We start from the raw sequence: 16,894 nt of genomic DNA on the forward strand, positions 1-16,894 counted from the left end.
GCGAGTACTCTCTGCTAGTGTAACAGCAGTGTGTTTCCATCCGCCAGTATAAATACGAGAACAGGATTGTTCTGTCCGTTGCCAAACCTGAGCTGCAGCAAACGATTTTAACTGGAGGACAGTTGGTACCGTATTTTTCCGTATACAGTGGTACCTCGGGTTACATACACTTCAGGTTACAGACTCCGCTAACCCAGAAATAGTGCTTCAGGTTAAGAACTTTGCTTCAGGATAAGAACAGAAATCGGGCTCTGGTGGCATGGCGGCAGCAGGAGGCCCCATTAGCTAAAGTGGTGCTTCAGGTTAAGAACAGTTTCAGGTTAAGAACAGGCGTCCGGAATGAATTAAATACTTAACCCGAGGTACCACTGTATAAGACTAGGTTTCCCCGCCTAAAAAATAATGTCAAAAATAGGGGGCATCTTATACATGGGCGCGTCTTATAGACGGAAAAATGCGGTATGTAATAAGAATGCCACTAATAAGGACACGGAAGGGAAGAGGAATAGAATCGCTATTTAATTTCGTGTATCTTTGGTTGTCAGTGTCTCGCTGCAAAGAGGGCACTTAATTGTCCACCATGGACTTGATTTCCTGGCTCTGTTTGAAGCTTCTTCTGTGAAATAACATCTATGAACCCATCAAAGGATGACATTGCTTCAAGCATGGAGTTTCTTCCCCTCAATTGTGTCAAGAGAGCAAAACGCAGATATCCTCCAATATGGTTTCTGCCTGCTGAGATAAGCAGCGCAACAACTGAAATGAAGAGCCACTCTACTCATAACAACCCTAAACCCCAGCGTTCTTTGTGCATTAGTGTGTGTGTGTGTGTGTGTGTGTATACACATACAGGTGGAACGTATAAACCAACATCAGGACTGACAGACTGGCCCTATTCTGCGTTATTATTAAAGTTTCACCCTGATTTACATGGCTGCTCAGAAGAGATTAGCAAGCTCGCTGGGTAGTTTTAATATCCCCAAGACAAAGAATTCCACAATAAAACAAGAGATAAAACCTTAATCCCACTGCATTATCTTACAGTCAACCAAATTTGCATCAAATAAAATACAGGTCTGAACTTGCAGTTGATCTCATCTAGAGTAACTATCAAATTTTACTCTGTTTAATAGGCAAGCAAAAAAAACTTGAAAAACAAAACAGGGTTTATGGAATGGAATAGAGAATATGATTTATGAAATTATGGAATATTTTGTTTAGGAAGTTACTGTAATGTTTCTTAAAAGTCAGGTCAGCTATGCAGCTATTTTTTAAAAAATAAATAAAAACATTAGTAACTTGCATAAGGAAATCATACAAAGGCAACTTCCAGGTGTTTGTCCAATTAATGCGTCTTGCTCTATTTTGGCTCTTATCCGTAGCTCTTTAGCGTTTTCGTTCGAGCAGAACTGCGATCACACCAACAGAGTGTGCATTCCTCCTTGTGTTACTTGATTTAACCTTAGTATCCATATGAACAGAAGCACAGATAGAGCAAGCAGAGGTCGGCAGCCCAATGGAATAATGGCTGTGTGCATGTACTGTATTGAGATGGAAAAAAGGGGGAGAAGATGGAGAGCAACACCAGAACACAGGCACACCAAGGGAGAAGAGGGTCTTAAAATGTGTGAAGAAGCGGTTTACTGAAATGACCTGCTGTGACCCAATGCTGTTTGAAGAAAACTTAAGAGGGACTGCTTCTCACTAGGACTGAATAAGCAGAGCTCTCACTGACTTGGGCTTCAGTCATTTGTTTCAATAAACTGTTCAGATGTGAAGGAAATAAGCAGGTATCCTATCTTTAAAAGACATCTGAAGGCAGCCCTGTTTAGGGAAGTTTTTAATATTTAATTCTGTATTGTTTTTAACACTCGATTGGGAACCACCCAGAGTGGCTGGGGAGGCTCAGCCAGATGGGCAGGGTATAAATAATAAATTATTATTATTATTAGTAGTAGTAGTAGTAGTAGTATTTTCTATTAGCTTATGGCGGTTACTCAGGCCATGAAGCAATGCGTACAGAATGAGCCCCATGGAATTCGACAGAATAACACAGGATTGGCCTGCCTCGCTACTGTTTCTCAAGACGGTACAGTGGTGCCCCGCAAGACGAACGCCTCGCAAGACGGAAAACCCGCTAGACGAAAGGGTTTTCCGTTTTGGAGGCGCTTCGCAAAACGAATTTCCCTATGGGCTTGCTTCGCAAGACGAAAATGTCTTGCGAGTTCCTGCGGGTTCCCCCCCCTTTTTCCCCCTTTTCCTAAGCTGCTAAGCCGCTTATCAGCTGATCCGCTGATAAGCCGCTTAACAGCTGATCGCTAAAAGCCGCTAAACCACTAATAGCGCTAATCCGCTATACGAAGAGCCTCACGGAACAGATTAATTTCGTCTTGTGAGGCACCACTGTACTGACATTTACCAAAAAAGCGGGCCTGCAACAAGATGTTGCAGTGTGAAGCGCTCCTGTTCAGGGTTCCAGCCGGCCAGACCATTCCCTTCATTACCCCCACCTCAGTCAGTCAGTATTCCATACCCACCGAGCATGCTCAGTCCTCGCTGACGTTTTTGGGTGAGTGGGGGATTCCAAGGATGTTTCGTCCTGCATATCTTGGGAGTTCTGCCAAGCCTGCTCATACCTCCCTCTTGATGGTGCTGTTCTGGCTACATAAAGAATGTACGCTCACGGGGATGTGTTTGCGATTGGTGGGTGTGGGTGGGTGTATATAGGATTATTTCATCTAGTGGATCACAACAAACATAGAGGTAGAAGTAAGCAGCCTTCATTGTGTGGACCAGTAATAATAATAATAATAATAATAATAATAATAATAATAATAATTTATTATTTATACCCCGCCCATCTGGCTGGGCCTCCCCAGCCACTCTGGGCGGCTTCCATAGAAACCAAAAATACAGTAAAATATCACACGTTAAAAACTTCCCTGAACAGGGCTGCCTTAAGATGTCTTCTGAATGTCAGGTTTATCGCTTTGACATCTGCTGGAAGGGCATTCCACAGGGCGGGCGCCACTACCGAGAAGGCCCTCTGCCTGGTTCCCTGTAGCTTTGCTTCTCGCAATGAGGGAACCGCCAGAAGGCCCTCGGCGCTGGACCTCAGCGTCCGGGCAGAACCATGGGGGTGGAGACGCTCCTTCAGGTATACTGGACCGAAGCCGTTTAGGGCTTTAAAGGTCAGCACCAACACTTTGAATTGTGCTCGGAAACGTACTGGGAGCCAATGTAGGTCTTTCAAGACCGGTGTTATATGGTCTCGGCGGCTGCCCCCAGTCACCAGTCTAGCTGCCGCATTCTGGATTAGTTGTAGTTTCCGAGTCACCTTCAAAGGTAGCCCCACGTAGAGTGCATTGCAGTAGTCCAAGCGGGAGATAACCAGAGCATGCACCACTCTGGCGAGACAGTCCGCAGGCAGATAGGGTCTCAGTCTACGTACCAGATGGAGCTGGTAAACAGCTGCCCTGGACACAGATTTGACCTGTGCCTCCATGGACAGCTGTGAGTCCAAAATGACTCCCAGGCTGCGCACCTGGTCCTTCAGGGGCACAGTTACCCCATTCAGGACCAGGGAATCCTCCACACCTGCCCACCTCCTGTCCCCCCAAAACAGTACTTTTGTCTTGTCAGGATTCAACCTCAATCTGTTAGCCGCCATCCATCCTCCAACCGCCTCCAGACACTCACACAGGACCTTCACCGCCTTCACTGGTTCTGATTTAAAAGAGAGGTAGAGCTGGGTATCATCCGCATACTGATGAACACCCAGCCCAAACCTCCTGATGATCTCTCCCAGTGGCTGCATGCAGAGGCGTTCCAATCCTATCAATGAAATGAACTCTGTCCATTGGCTAGGAGATAACATGGAAACTTCACAGAGACAGCAGAGATATGTCGGTGACGAACAGCAAGCGGCAACTATCAACACGCCCTGCTTAAGGCTCCCTAAGTAGATATGGAATATCCAGGAACATACAGGGCGCTTCCAAATGAGCTGCTTATTCAACATTCGTCCTGACTGGTTTGCAGGTGGATTTGACAACGTTGGCTATTTAATGAACATCCATTCTGATGTGTCTGTGCAGAGTTTAGAAGACACTGTGTTAAAGAAGCACTGTTCCAGTGCTTTCCCCCGTCGCTTCCCCTATAAGAGAGCCAGTGTGGTGTAGTGGTTAAGAGTGGTGGACTCGTAATCTGGTGAACCGGGTTTGCTTCCCTGCTCCTCTGCATGCAGCTGCTGGGTGACCTTGGGCTAGTCACACTTCTTTGAAGTCTCTCAGCCCCACTCACCTCACAGAGTGTTCATTGCGGGGGAGGAAGGGAAAGGAGAATGTTATGAGACTACTTTGGGTAGTGATAAAGCGGGATATCAAATCTTTTGCATGAACTCCCAGCACCCATGTCCGTCTCTCAATACAGGACAGTTGGGCCAACAACTTCATTGTTTAAAGAGGTAGAGGTTTGGCACAGGCATGGCACCAGCAGCATCCCTGCTGGGGTATACCTGTTAGGGGTCAATCCAGGGTGAAGGGGGCCTATGACACACAACAAGTAGGGACTCCATGTGGGGTCACTGCCTTGAGAAGTGCTATGGCCTTAGCCCCTGCTTGGGCATCTGGACAGAAGCAACTCCTTCCAGATCCTTTTAACGGGGTACCCTTGAAGCCTGGAGGGGCAGGCAGAGGCTACAGCATCCCCTCCACCAAAGACTTCAGGCATGCCCAATGCCTAAACCGTCACTTCAGCCAAAAATGAGGAGGTGGAAAGCTGAGCGGGTTTAAATATCCAAGAGGTGGACCAGAGTGAAGCCTAGAGCCTCTGTCCGACCCACATCTGGGGCAGAGCCAGCTATGCAACCGGCTTGTGATTGGACGAATATGGGGCAGGCTATGATCCACTTCCCAGGCTGGTGCGAGGCCCATTTGGCAGTCATATTGGCCTGGGAAAACCCCCAAAACTGGTCTCCCGCTAGCTCATGGTGGGGTGCTCAAGGCACCGCCATGCAAAAACGCTTGACCATTAAAGGAAAGCATACTGGGCGAAATGGATTTGTTGTGCAAGGCGTCCCAATAAACTATAATTGTGTCACCAGAATTTACGGGTATGTGACTGAATCCTATCCAAAAACCAGCAATAGTCTGGAAGTGCCCACAGAAAGATGTACTTTCAAAAAGGGGGAACATGGGGAATTAAACAGACAGCGTGTGACTTTTTACATCTTTGCACATAAATGTTACAATATGCTTGTAAAATTTGCCATTATGGACGCTGCAGAGAATCCATTACTACGGTGACCCCACATTTAAAGCGTTATGGCAAATTTACTTATAAAAAAAGGAATGCAAAGAATGCAGAGATTTATCAGAAAGGCTTGAACTTACTAAAAGGTAAATGTCAATACCATGTTGAGAAATGGTAGTAAGTCAGGCTAATGCCATGTTATCTGGAAGTTCCACTGAATGTTGCTGGGCTTACTCTAAGTTCATTGCTCCATGGCCTTAGTTACCTTCTGCAGCAATTCAGATGTATTTTCCAACATGAAAAAGCTAACAGAAAACAGTTCCTTGAAACAAACGACTGAAGCCCAAGAGCTCTGCTTATTCAGTCCTTTTGACAAGCAGTGTCTCTTACATTTACTTGAAACAACACTGTAGTAACAGGAACTGACTCACAGAGTCAGAATTTTCTTTAGTTCCAGGTATATTTTCATATATAACATTAGAGACACATATAAGCCTCTCTCATGCTTTCTGTGTCTCTTGTAAGTGCATAATAATATTTGGAAGACAAATAACTGTGTTCTGCAGCCAACAGCATTTTAATTATCAGTTAGGAACCAAAAGACTATTTATGCCTCAGTTTCTTATTTATGCATTGTGAACAGACACTACTGTTGTCAGAAAGGCTGAAACAACTATGAAGTATTCCATGACCATTTTTTTAGAAAGTTGTAGGGCAAATAATAGTTTGAAGGTGACCTGGAAACTATAACTAATCCAGAATGCGGCAGCTAGACTGGTGACTGGGAGCGGCCGCCGAGACCACATAACACCAGTCTTGAAAGACCTACACTGGCTCCCAGTACATTTCCGAGCACAATTCAAAGTGTTGGTGCTGACCTTGAAAGCCCTAAACGGCCTCGGTCCAGTATACCTGAAGGAGCGTTTCCATCCCCATTGCTCAGCCCAGACACTGAGGTCCAGCTCCAAGGGCCTTCTGGCAGTTCCCTCCCTGCGAGAAGCCAAGTTACAGTGAACCAGGCAGAGGGCCTTCTCGGTAGTGGCACCTGCCCTGTGGAACGCCCTCCCACCAGATGTCAAAGAGAAAAACAACTACCAGACTTTTAGAAGACATCTGAAGGCAGCCCTGTTTAGGGAAGCTTTTAATGTTTAACTAACTATTGTATTTTAATATTCTGTTGGAAGCCACCCAGAGTGGCTGGGGAAACCCAGCCAGATGGGAGGGGTTATAAATATTATTATTATTATTATTATTATTATTATTATTATTATTATTCCAGATTGTACTTACAATGCCCAACTGGAAACTGGATAGCCAGATATCACTCACTAACTACCTAATATATATATATATGACATAGTTTACCATCTCTTATTATGGGTGCCAATGCAGGCAGTACAAGATTTACGGTTCCATCAAACAGGGTGCCAAGCTAAGAGGGCACAAGCTAATAATAATAGTAATAGTAATAAAAACAAAAACAACTGCACCAAAAAGAATTATTGTGTGTGGAGGGGGGAAATATTGGGGGGAGGAACCCAAATTTTTACCAAATTTTACCAAAGACCGCCACTGATGGAGGTCTCCACCCCCACCCCTACCCCGACGCAACAGAACCTTTAGGGATGCATTTTTTAAAAAAAGACTGCAGCAGGTGAGGGATGCTACCTGTCCATTCCCTGTGTTTCTTGCTGCTGCTCAGTACCCCTGCAGATGCTATTCACACTTTTAAAAAGTGTACATTAACTACAATGGTACCTCGGGTTACATACACTTCAGGTTTAAAAAGAGAGAGATTTCAAGGAGCCCCAGGCCTTCCCACGCTTTGAAAATATATAGCTTAAGGCAGAGGTTCTCAACCTTTTTGTGCCCATGGCTCCCATAACCAACTACAGTGGTACCTCGGGTTACATACGCTTCAGGTTACAGACTCCGCTAACCCAGAAATAGTACCTCGGGTTAAGAACTTTGCTTCAGGATGAGAACAGAAATCGCGCCCCGGCAGTGTGGCAGCAGCAGGAGGCCCCATTAGGTAAAGTGGTGCTTCAGGTTAAGAACAGTTTCAGGTTAAGAACAGACCTCCGGAATGAATTAAGTACTTAAGCCAAGGTACCACTGTAATTGCAACATCAAGTATGGCCCACAGACTCAGGCACATCCTAGCTTCGCCATCCTGTATCACCCCGCTGACCATGCTAAAAAGTATAGTCCCACCTGACTGCATATCACTGGGATGCTCTAAGATAAGCTTGCTGTTGCTCTTCCTTTTTGCTGTCTTTTATTGTTGTTGAGAGCGTGCTCACTTATGGCTTATGTGTGTGGTACGGAAGCTGTACTACCCAGGACAGGATGGGGTTGTGCAGAGTTGTGAAGGCAGCAGAGAGCATTGTTGGCTACCCACTCTCCACCTTAGAGCAGATTTATGCCACAAGGTGCCATAGGAAGGCACTGGACATAGTAAAAGATCCATCGCATCCTGGTCACTGTCTCTTCGAGCTCCTGCCGTCGGGACGGAGATACAGGACGATGAAGACAAGAACAAGCCGTCTCAAGAACAGCTTCTTCTCCAGAGCGATCTCGGCCCTGAATGGGAAACCTGGACTTTGAAAGTTATCTAATCTTCCTTGCTGTATTATACTGTATTGTTTTAATTAGTGTTTTTATAGTTGTTCTGATTTTGTGTGGAGTGCCCTACCTGGGTGGATGGAGCAGCCAAGTAAATTTCGTGGTCCCTGAGAGGGGGCAATGACAATAAAGATATTATTATTGTTGTTATTGTTATTGTTGTTGTTGTTGTTATTATTATTATTATTATTATTATTATTATTATTATTATTATCAGTTTCCAGTGCTTTGCAGTTGTTCTTCTACCTCACCAAGTATTTGGACAGACAGCTGAGTTGTAATTTTTTTAGAGTGGAACAAATACGGATTCATCAAGAACTTCCTAAACTTGCTATTCATACCTCCACTGTCAAAGAAAGCATATTTCTGAATTCCAGTTGTTGGAAACCACAGGAAGGGAGAGTGATCTTCTGCTCAGGTCCTGTTTGTGGGCTTCCTGGACAGCTCAGTTGGTTAGAGCATGGTGCTGATGATGCCAAGGTTGCAAGTTTGATCTCCGTATGGTACAGCTGCATATTCGTGCATTGCAAGGGGGCTGGACTAGATGATCCTCAGGGATTCCTTTCAACTTTATAGTTCTACGATTCCCATAGGTATCTGGTCAGCCACTGTGAGATCAGGATGCTGGACTAGTTGAGCCACTGGCCTGATCTAGCAAGCTATTATTACGTTCTTATTATGGGAACAATCCAGAGTGAGCTGAGGCTCATGTACACCTCAGTCCCCTCTCTCCCTCCTGTGTTCAAAAGCTTCCACTTTCCTTTTAAACTAACCACAATCAAGCATTATGATAAACTGTGGTTAGCTGAGCAAATCAGCTTGTAGGGTTCAGATGCAACAGCAAACCATGGCTAATTGAAATCAGAACCAAAACCTTCTGATTTTCTCAAAGTTTAACCAGAGCAGAGAATATATACCATTATTTGTTGTTGTGTCCAACCAGGCCAGTCTGTGAGCTTGACCCTCACTCTCACAAACCAGGCCTTAACTGAAAGCAAGTCTTATGGATTTCAGTGAGGCTTACTTCCAAGTAAATATCCTTGAGAGTGGGTTATGTGGAATGAACATTGAGCTGTACGGATCTGAGGGATTTATTTTCACAACAGCTATGATCTTCCAAGGGAGTAAGTGGGAAATACCACTTTTTTTTTCTGGAAAAATCCAGAATTTGAAGCTTGGTGAAAAATCTAAAGCAGGTAAAATGATACTGCATAAACTATGCATGTTATTGTCATGCTACAAGAAACATTCTGCAAATTAACATGCTTACATGGAAGAGCTGCAGATATGTCAGTCTAATCCAAATAATTAGAGGCACAATGATAAACCAGAAACAAAATGAAAATAGGAGCCACATTTGGTAGATGGGAACTTGCATACATAAAGAAGGCAGCCCCACTGGTGAATATCAAGGAGAATCCAGAACTGTAAATCAGATTCCAAACTAGTCAGATTCTACTAACAGGAAAACATGCTGTCCTTTAATACAAAGTTTCTGAATGCACAGGAAAATTTGAATGAAATTTGGACGACCCAGATATAAAATCCAAGTCTTTATACACTTGGGAAGCGCCGAGAGAGAGAATAGTAGAATGGGATTAGGAGAATCCCAGCTGCTTCCCTGTATTACTTGTAAAACTGTGTTTTGAAATAAATGACAATATAGCAGCAGCAGCACAGATATGCCTGTTTCATGATATAAACTTGAAAGCTCCCTTGTATACACAGACAACTCTCAAAAGCAAACAAGTAGATTATCCTTCTGACATTCTGTGGCCGCACTGAGGCTTCAATCCAATGTCAATTTTCCTGGGAATAAGCACCACTGAACTGAATGGGGCATACTTCCGAGTAGACATCTACAGGAGGCACCGTGAGTCTCCAGCCCCCTCAAAAAAACAACAACTGACCCCACAATCCTAAACAAGCTGGAGCAAGTCTTAGATGGAAGCAAGAAGAGGACATAAGCTCTACCCAAGTGGTGAAATATTGGGTTCAGGAACAAAACCGACTGGAGGGAGAAAAGATGTATTACAGATTTATGTATCAGTGTCCAGATGTTACTGAGGGAACAGCATCATCTATACCTGTTATCACTGTACAGGCATTAGTTTTCAAAAACCAAAATAATAATAATAATAATTGGACCAATGAGAAATAAAGTCTAGTTTTCCAGGAACATTGAATGACCTTCCCGATTCGGGGTGCAATTAAACTTAACCTCCACCAAGATCCTATGCCACACAAGAGGAAAAACACAGAGCAGATGAGATCCAGGTGAACACAGCAATTTACATACACATCTTTGGATACATTTGCTTTCCTAAATTGCAAGAGGCATGTTAAAAAAAAAAGTGAGAAGTTGTGGGCTGCTTTGCCAAACCTTCTCCCCTCCTCTCCTCCCTGCCCTCCCCCCCCCCCAGCCTGCCAGCCCACCGCTCCTTACCTGATAATGTCATCGTTGTGCCCCAGGAAAAATTTCTGGCTATGCTCTCTGGTGTTATAAACCACCCCGACTCCGGCCACGAAGTAAACCACTTCCTTGCCTGCCGTGTAGTACAGGTTGTTGCGGCACTGGTGACCCCTATACCCATATACCCACTCCAGACGCAGCTGGCATCTAGGAGCTGTCCGATCCGCCATGATAAGAGATGGACCCCCCCCACCCTCCCTAGAAACACACACGGGAAAAAGCTGGTGGTGCTGCCCCCCACCCCTGCTGTTCCTTGCCAGTTCCCGGTTCCTTTCCTTTTACGAACGCTTCCAATTCCTGCTTGGCTGCCAAGTCTGGGGGCTGCACTTTGCAATGCTGATGGTTTTCAAGGGAAAATGCATCCGGGCAAAGTCGTGCTCTGCTGCTGCTTCAGCCACCGCCGCCGCCGCTGCTGCTGCTTTTGCTAGTGCCGAGCTGCCACCATAATCTTCTACTGCCAAAGATGAGCAGCTGCTGCTTTCTCCCTGTTTTGCAACCCAGGCAACTTGGGAGGAGGGGGGCACCTACACAGATGCAAATCAACGCTGTATGGAACTATTGCATGCCGATTCCACCCAAAGGAGCCTGTTCCGGGTGTCACAATCGCCCAGGCGCAGGACGCCGGTGGTGTGCTATGCTCCTTCTGCCCAACGCATCTTCTTGCAAGGGGAAAGTCACTGCATTTTTTTTAAAATAGTTTTTTAACGGTGTGGAAAAAAGGTGCAGCTGGCGCAGGAATCCGCCCGTTCTTTTCAAATGCAAGCAATGAGCTTTAATTCACTGTGTGATGGCTCTGAACGTGCGACAAAGTGGTTTTCTCTGGCTTGTCATCTTAATGCATTTGCAAATTAGTGCAAAGACAGGAAATTTCTGGGGGAGGGGGGAGGAAGGAAAGAAACCTTAATCAAAGCAAGCCATCCATACAAGTTGATCAATTTAATCACTCTACAGTATCATTTTTTTTTAAAAAATGTGTCAGTTCCACCTGTCCCCCCCCACTCCAGAACTAAAGGGAAGCATGTAGATACTGATGAAACCATTTTTTTGCATATAGGAGAGCAATGAAATGGTCCTTATTTATCAAATAAGAATTCCCTAGGGTACATTTTGTAAATCAAAATAATGCATTCCGCCCTTCTCACTCTTTCTCATAACAAGAATATTTCCAGTGGGCAGGGGGGAAACATGTATGCCAGTCTTGTGGTTTCTCATGATAACAAACTTGTCTCTACTACTAAATGCGAGGGGGGTGTTTTCAGAGTATGCACACATGGCACACACAAGCACTGCCCAATGGAGGTGAATTAATGTGACACCAGGAAGCAGTGACAAACATTATGCAAATCAGGAGGGGGGGAGGGGACGGGGAAGTGTTCCCACTAGCTAGTTACATAAATGATACCACACAGCCACAGCACAACTGCTCAAAGCAGTTTCCCCCCAATTTGTGCAGGGAGCAGGAGGCACGGGTACCTTGAAGTCTGAGATACAACTAGGATGGAGGCAGAGAGTTGCCATCAGTTGCTAAGAATTCGCAGCTTTACTCAGCTATGCGGTTAACTTAGAAGGGGTTATCCCACCCTTTCAGAAGACATCTGAAGGCAGCCCTCTGTAGGGAAGCTTTTAATGTTTAACAGACTATTGTATTTTTGTGTTCTGTTGGAAGCCGCCCAGAGTGGCTGGGGAAACCAAGCCAGATGGGCAGGGTATAAATAATAAATTATTATTATTATTATTATTATTATTATTATTATTATTATTTCCAGCAAAGCAGCAACAGGAACTGAACGAGTTATCTCAAGTTTTTCCTTGTTGTCGTCTCCCTTGTCTGCTGTGCCCTTGGGATTCCACTGCAAAAAGACCATCATCCCCATTCAGCTCAGCTCCACTTCTTAACACTGAATGGGACCTTGAAGGTGACATCCAAACTTAGTCAGATATTCAGGTATATTCTAAGTATGACCAACACTAGATATCACCCCAACAGGTCGTTATTTTTACCATGTCCTCTGAGAATGACTTAAGTTGGATATCACCCTCATTTAATAATCCAAAGACTCTATCCTTGCAGCCAGCCACTATCACACCCAGGGCGAGACACTATTTCTTCCATGCAAGATCCTTCTGCTCACAGTTCCCTGTCAAGGTGGAGCAACCGGTAATTTCATTAATTGCAAGGTTGCCATGCAGGTGGTTTGAGACCTTTCCTGTGAAAAGAACCTAGTAAACAAGGAAAGCAAGGGAATCCGAGAGAGAAAAGGTCCACAACTTTCCCACTTTTGAGAACCGTTTCTTCTACAGGTAGTTTAGAACAAGTTGATGAAACCTACGGCACAACTGAGGCCACAGAGATAAGCCCAATTAAAGGCATGGTGGCTATAGGTTAAATAAAAGCAGCATGTAGCTGAGGAGCTGGATTTTAAGCAGTAAGGGCAAAATATTACAAAGACTACTTTCCCTGTGTGAGAGAGAGCTTACAAACCACACGGAATGAAGTGGCAGCTGTGCAAAAACAAACACAATTTGTATGTGCTCAGATTTCCCCCTGCTGCAATTATATCAGAGTCTACCGAGCAGTCACCTTGACAATCAAAATGTATTCTGGACCTACCTTATCTTACTCTGTAAAAGCAGCCCATACGCCGAGGGTGACATATCAGGCAGGGCTTACTGTTTGACTGCAAGATTCTATTTGCTTCCCTTCCTTCCACACTTATTTTCAGGATTATTATTATTATTTTAAGTTTCATTGACAAAATAGAGAATTACAACTACAGAACTCTGGCCAAGTCTTCCACATGGGGTTGTAAGGGCAATCTGTGAACGATGTGAGATACTTCTCAGCAAGCATGACCAAAGGATCAAAAACATCAAAAACAGATGAAAGATCTACCTCTGATTACTCAATGGTGCACTCTAGCCATGCTCAACAGAACTATTCCTTTCTCCTCTACATTTTCTGCTGATTTTTACTCTATGAAAACATCAACTATGTAGCAATGCTTAGTATTTTACTGCTTCACAAGTTCTACTGGTTAAGCAACGGTATTTAAAATAGACCCAGAAACAAAATTTCTATCCTCCCTCAGGATCTCAGGGTAGTATGTGCAGAGTTAAGCTTTTTCTCTCTCCTCTCACCAGTAGGCTGCCATTGCCTGTAACTGAGCAAATAGGTAAGCCCCAATTTATTTCACTGGGTCCACCCTAAGCAAGACCAAATCGACACCTAACCCATAATCAAGCAAACAAAATATCCAGAACACCTAATCAGCCAGTGTCCTTGGAAGACCCTACTTCCCAGTATTAAGAAACAGACCTTGGGTGGGAGACGGACTTCTATTCCCTTCAAGGCGCAATTCTATAAACTGCGACCATGTCCCCTCTCCCCCCACCAAAAAGGAGGTTTCAATCCTGTACACTCTTATCTGGAAAAATGCCCCACTGAACTCAGTAAGGACTTAGTGCTCAATTGGTAGAGCATTTCAGGGTCGTGGGTTTGAATAATAATAATAATAATAATAATAATAATAATAATAATAATTTATTATTTATATCCCGCCCATCTGGCTGGGCCTTCCCAGCCACTCTGGGCGGCTTCCATAAAAACCAAAAATACAGTAAAATCACACGTTAAAAACTTCCCTGAACAGGGCTGCCTTAAGATGTCTTCTGAATGTCGGGTAGTTGTTTATCGCTTTGACATCTGCTGGAAGGGCGTTCCACAGGGTGGGCGCCACTACCGAGAAGGCCCTCTGCCTGGTTCCCTGTAGCTTTGCTTCTCGCAATGAGGGAACCGCCAGAAGGCCCTCGGCGCTGGACCTCAGCGTCCGGGCAGAATGATGGGGGTGGAGACGCTCCTTCAGGTATACTGGACCGAGGCCGTTTAGGGCTTTAAAGGTCAGCACCAACACTTTGAATTGTGCTCGGAAACATACTGGGAGCCAATGTAGGTCTTTCAAGACCAGTGTTATATGGTCTCGGCGGCCGCTCCCAGTCACCAGTCTAGCTGCCGCATTCTGGATTAGTTGTAGTTTCCGAGTCACCTTCAAAGGTAGCCCCACGTAGAGTGCATTGCAGTAGTTCAAGCGGGAGATAACCAGAGCATGCACCACTCTGGTGAGACAGTCCGCAGGCAGATAGGGTCTCAGCCTACGTACCAGATGGAGCTGGTAAACAGCTGCCCTGGACACAGATTTGACCTGTGCCTCCATGGACAGCTGTGAGTCTAAAATGACTCCCAGGCTGCGCACCTGGTCCTTCAGGGGCACAGTTACCCCATTCAGGACCAGGGAATCCTCCACACCTGCCCGCCTCCTGTCCCCCAAAAACAGTACTTCTGTCTTGTCAGGATTCAACCTCAATCTGAACCCAGAGTTGGGCAAAAAATTCCTACATTGGGGGGGGGGTTGGTCTAGATGACCCTCGTGGTCCCTTCCAGCTCTACAATGCTATGATTCGAAGCAGAGACAGTGCCTCAAACAAGGCTGCCTTTCCTGGAGAGGTGCTTTAAGCAATGCCTCCTTCCTGCTTCCTCTCTGCCAAACGCCATGCCCTTTAACAGCGCAACGGTAATTATTAGTATTATTAATAACGGCCATTTTCCTAGGGGGGAAGAGGGCAAAGCAAAACGCTTGGGGCTGTCTCCTCATAACATAGCTGTCAACGTTTCCCTTTTCTTGCGAGGAACCCTATTTGGAATAAGGGGATTTCCCTTTTTTAAAAAGGGAAATGTTGACAGCTATGCAGAGGGGAGCGTCTGCACATTTTGCCTCCTCTCGCAGGTCTACAAACGCCAGAAACTTCGTTTAAGGAAAGCTGAGAATCCAGGATTCTTAGAATAATGTACGTGATAAGATGTGATTAATATACCAATTGCAGGGAGGGAGGGAAGTCAAGACTCGGCAGAGTCAAAGGGAACATATGGTAATAGTAAGGATTGTTAGAAAAGGAATATCTAAAGAAAATAATAAAAAAATTACTTGGGGGGAAAAGAGAGAGAATCCAGGATTCCTATCACTAATAATAAGAATAAATAAGAAAAAGAATATCTAAAGAAAATAATAAAAAAATTACTTGGGGGGGAAAAGAGAGAGAATCCAGGATTCCTATCACTAATAATAAGAATAAATAAGAAAAAGAATATCTAAAGAAAATAATAAAAAAATTACTTGGGGGAAAAAAGAGAGGGAATCCAGGATTCTTATCACTAATAATAAGAATAAATAAGAAAAAGAATATCTAAAGAAAATAATAAAAAAATTACTTGGGGGGGAAAAGAGAGAGAATCCAGGATTCCTATCACTAATAATAAGAATAAATAAGAAAAAGAATATCTAAAGAAAATAATAAAAAAATTACTTGGGGGGGAAAAGAGAGAGAATCCAGGATTCTTATCACTAATAATAAGAATAAATAAGAAAAAGAATATCTAAAGAAAATAATAAAAAAATTACTTGGGGGAAAAAAGAGAGGGAATCCAGGATTCTTATCACTAATAATAAGAATAAATAAGAAAAAGAATATCTAAAGAAAATAATAAAAAAATTACTTGGGGGGGAAAAGAGAGAGAATCCAGGATTCTTATCACTAATAATAAGAATAAATAAGAAAAAGAATATCTAAAGAAAATAATAAAAAAATTACTTGGGGGAAAAAAGAGAGGGAATCCAGGATTCTTATCACTAATAATAAGAATAAATAAGAAAAAGAATATCTAAAGAAAATAATAAAAAAATTACTTGGGGGGGAAAAGAGAGAGAATCCAGGATTCTTATCACTAATAATAAGAATAAATAAGAAAAAGAATATCTAAAGAAAATAATAAAAAAACTACTTGGGGGAAAAAAGAGAGGGAATCCAGGATTCTTATCACTAATAATCATCTCGGCCGGAGAGCCGGGCTACCCACACGACTCCCCCCCCCCCCCCGTCCCAAGACAGTGATTTTGACTGTCACCTGTCAAGAGCAGAAGGGACGCCTATGAGACTGGAGCCCAGGAGAAGAGGAGGAGAGCAGGAGACCGCACGACAAGGCGAATGGACCTTCGTCGCCCTCCTCCTCCTCCTCCTCTTCCTCGGCCACCTCAGCTCCCCCCCCTCCCGCGCGTCACGCCGCCTCGTCCCCGCCCGGCCCTCCGCTCGCCTCCTAGGCAGCCCCGGCCAGAAACCGCCTCATCATTCGGCGGGAAAGGGAGGGAAAGCGCAGCTGCGTCACCATCGCCTCACCACCAGCAGCAGCATCTGGCGCATCCCCTTGGAAACCCCGCGGATTCCCACGCGCCCGCCCGCCCGCCGAGCCAAGCCGCCTGTGGCCAAGAGGCTCACGGGAAGCGCAGTTCCAAGCCCCGCCGGCCGCCGCGGGGAGAGTGCGCGGGGGGACTCCATCTCCCAGGGTGCCGAGCGCAAGCGGCCGCGCCTCGCCTCGCCCGGCTGAGCTGCTCCGCGCTCCGCTCGTTCCCCGTCTGTGCGCTAGGTGCCTCGGGGCGGTTTCCTAGCCGGGGTGGCTTGTTTGGAGAGGGGATCGCGCGCAAGGAATAAAAGAGT

The 16,894-nt window shown here is 44.9% G+C and overlaps 1 protein-coding gene across 4 annotated transcripts in view; it reads right to left on the reverse strand.

Annotated features, from left to right (window-relative positions):
• The window catches only part of EML6 (EMAP like 6), a 170,351-nt gene extending 153,920 nt beyond the window's left edge, over nt 1-16,431 (reverse strand). For all 4 annotated transcript variants that reach the window (XR_013836564.1, XM_079968390.1, XM_079968387.1 and 1 more), the window contains exons 1-2: nt 16,308-16,431; nt 10,325-11,221 (exon numbers count right to left, since the gene is read on the reverse strand). Coding sequence is in view for 3 of the 4 variants with exons in the window: in XM_079968390.1 (XP_079824516.1) it covers nt 10,325-10,521 (197 nt within the window). In the remaining variant the exon portion in view is untranslated. The remainder of the gene's footprint in view (nt 1-10,324; nt 11,222-16,307) is intronic.
• Nucleotides 16,432-16,894: the final 463 nt, after the last annotated feature.

Source organism: Podarcis cretensis, assembly GCF_951804945.1.
Source record: "Podarcis cretensis genome assembly, chromosome: 3".
NCBI lineage: Eukaryota > Metazoa > Chordata > Lepidosauria > Squamata > Lacertidae > Podarcis > Podarcis cretensis.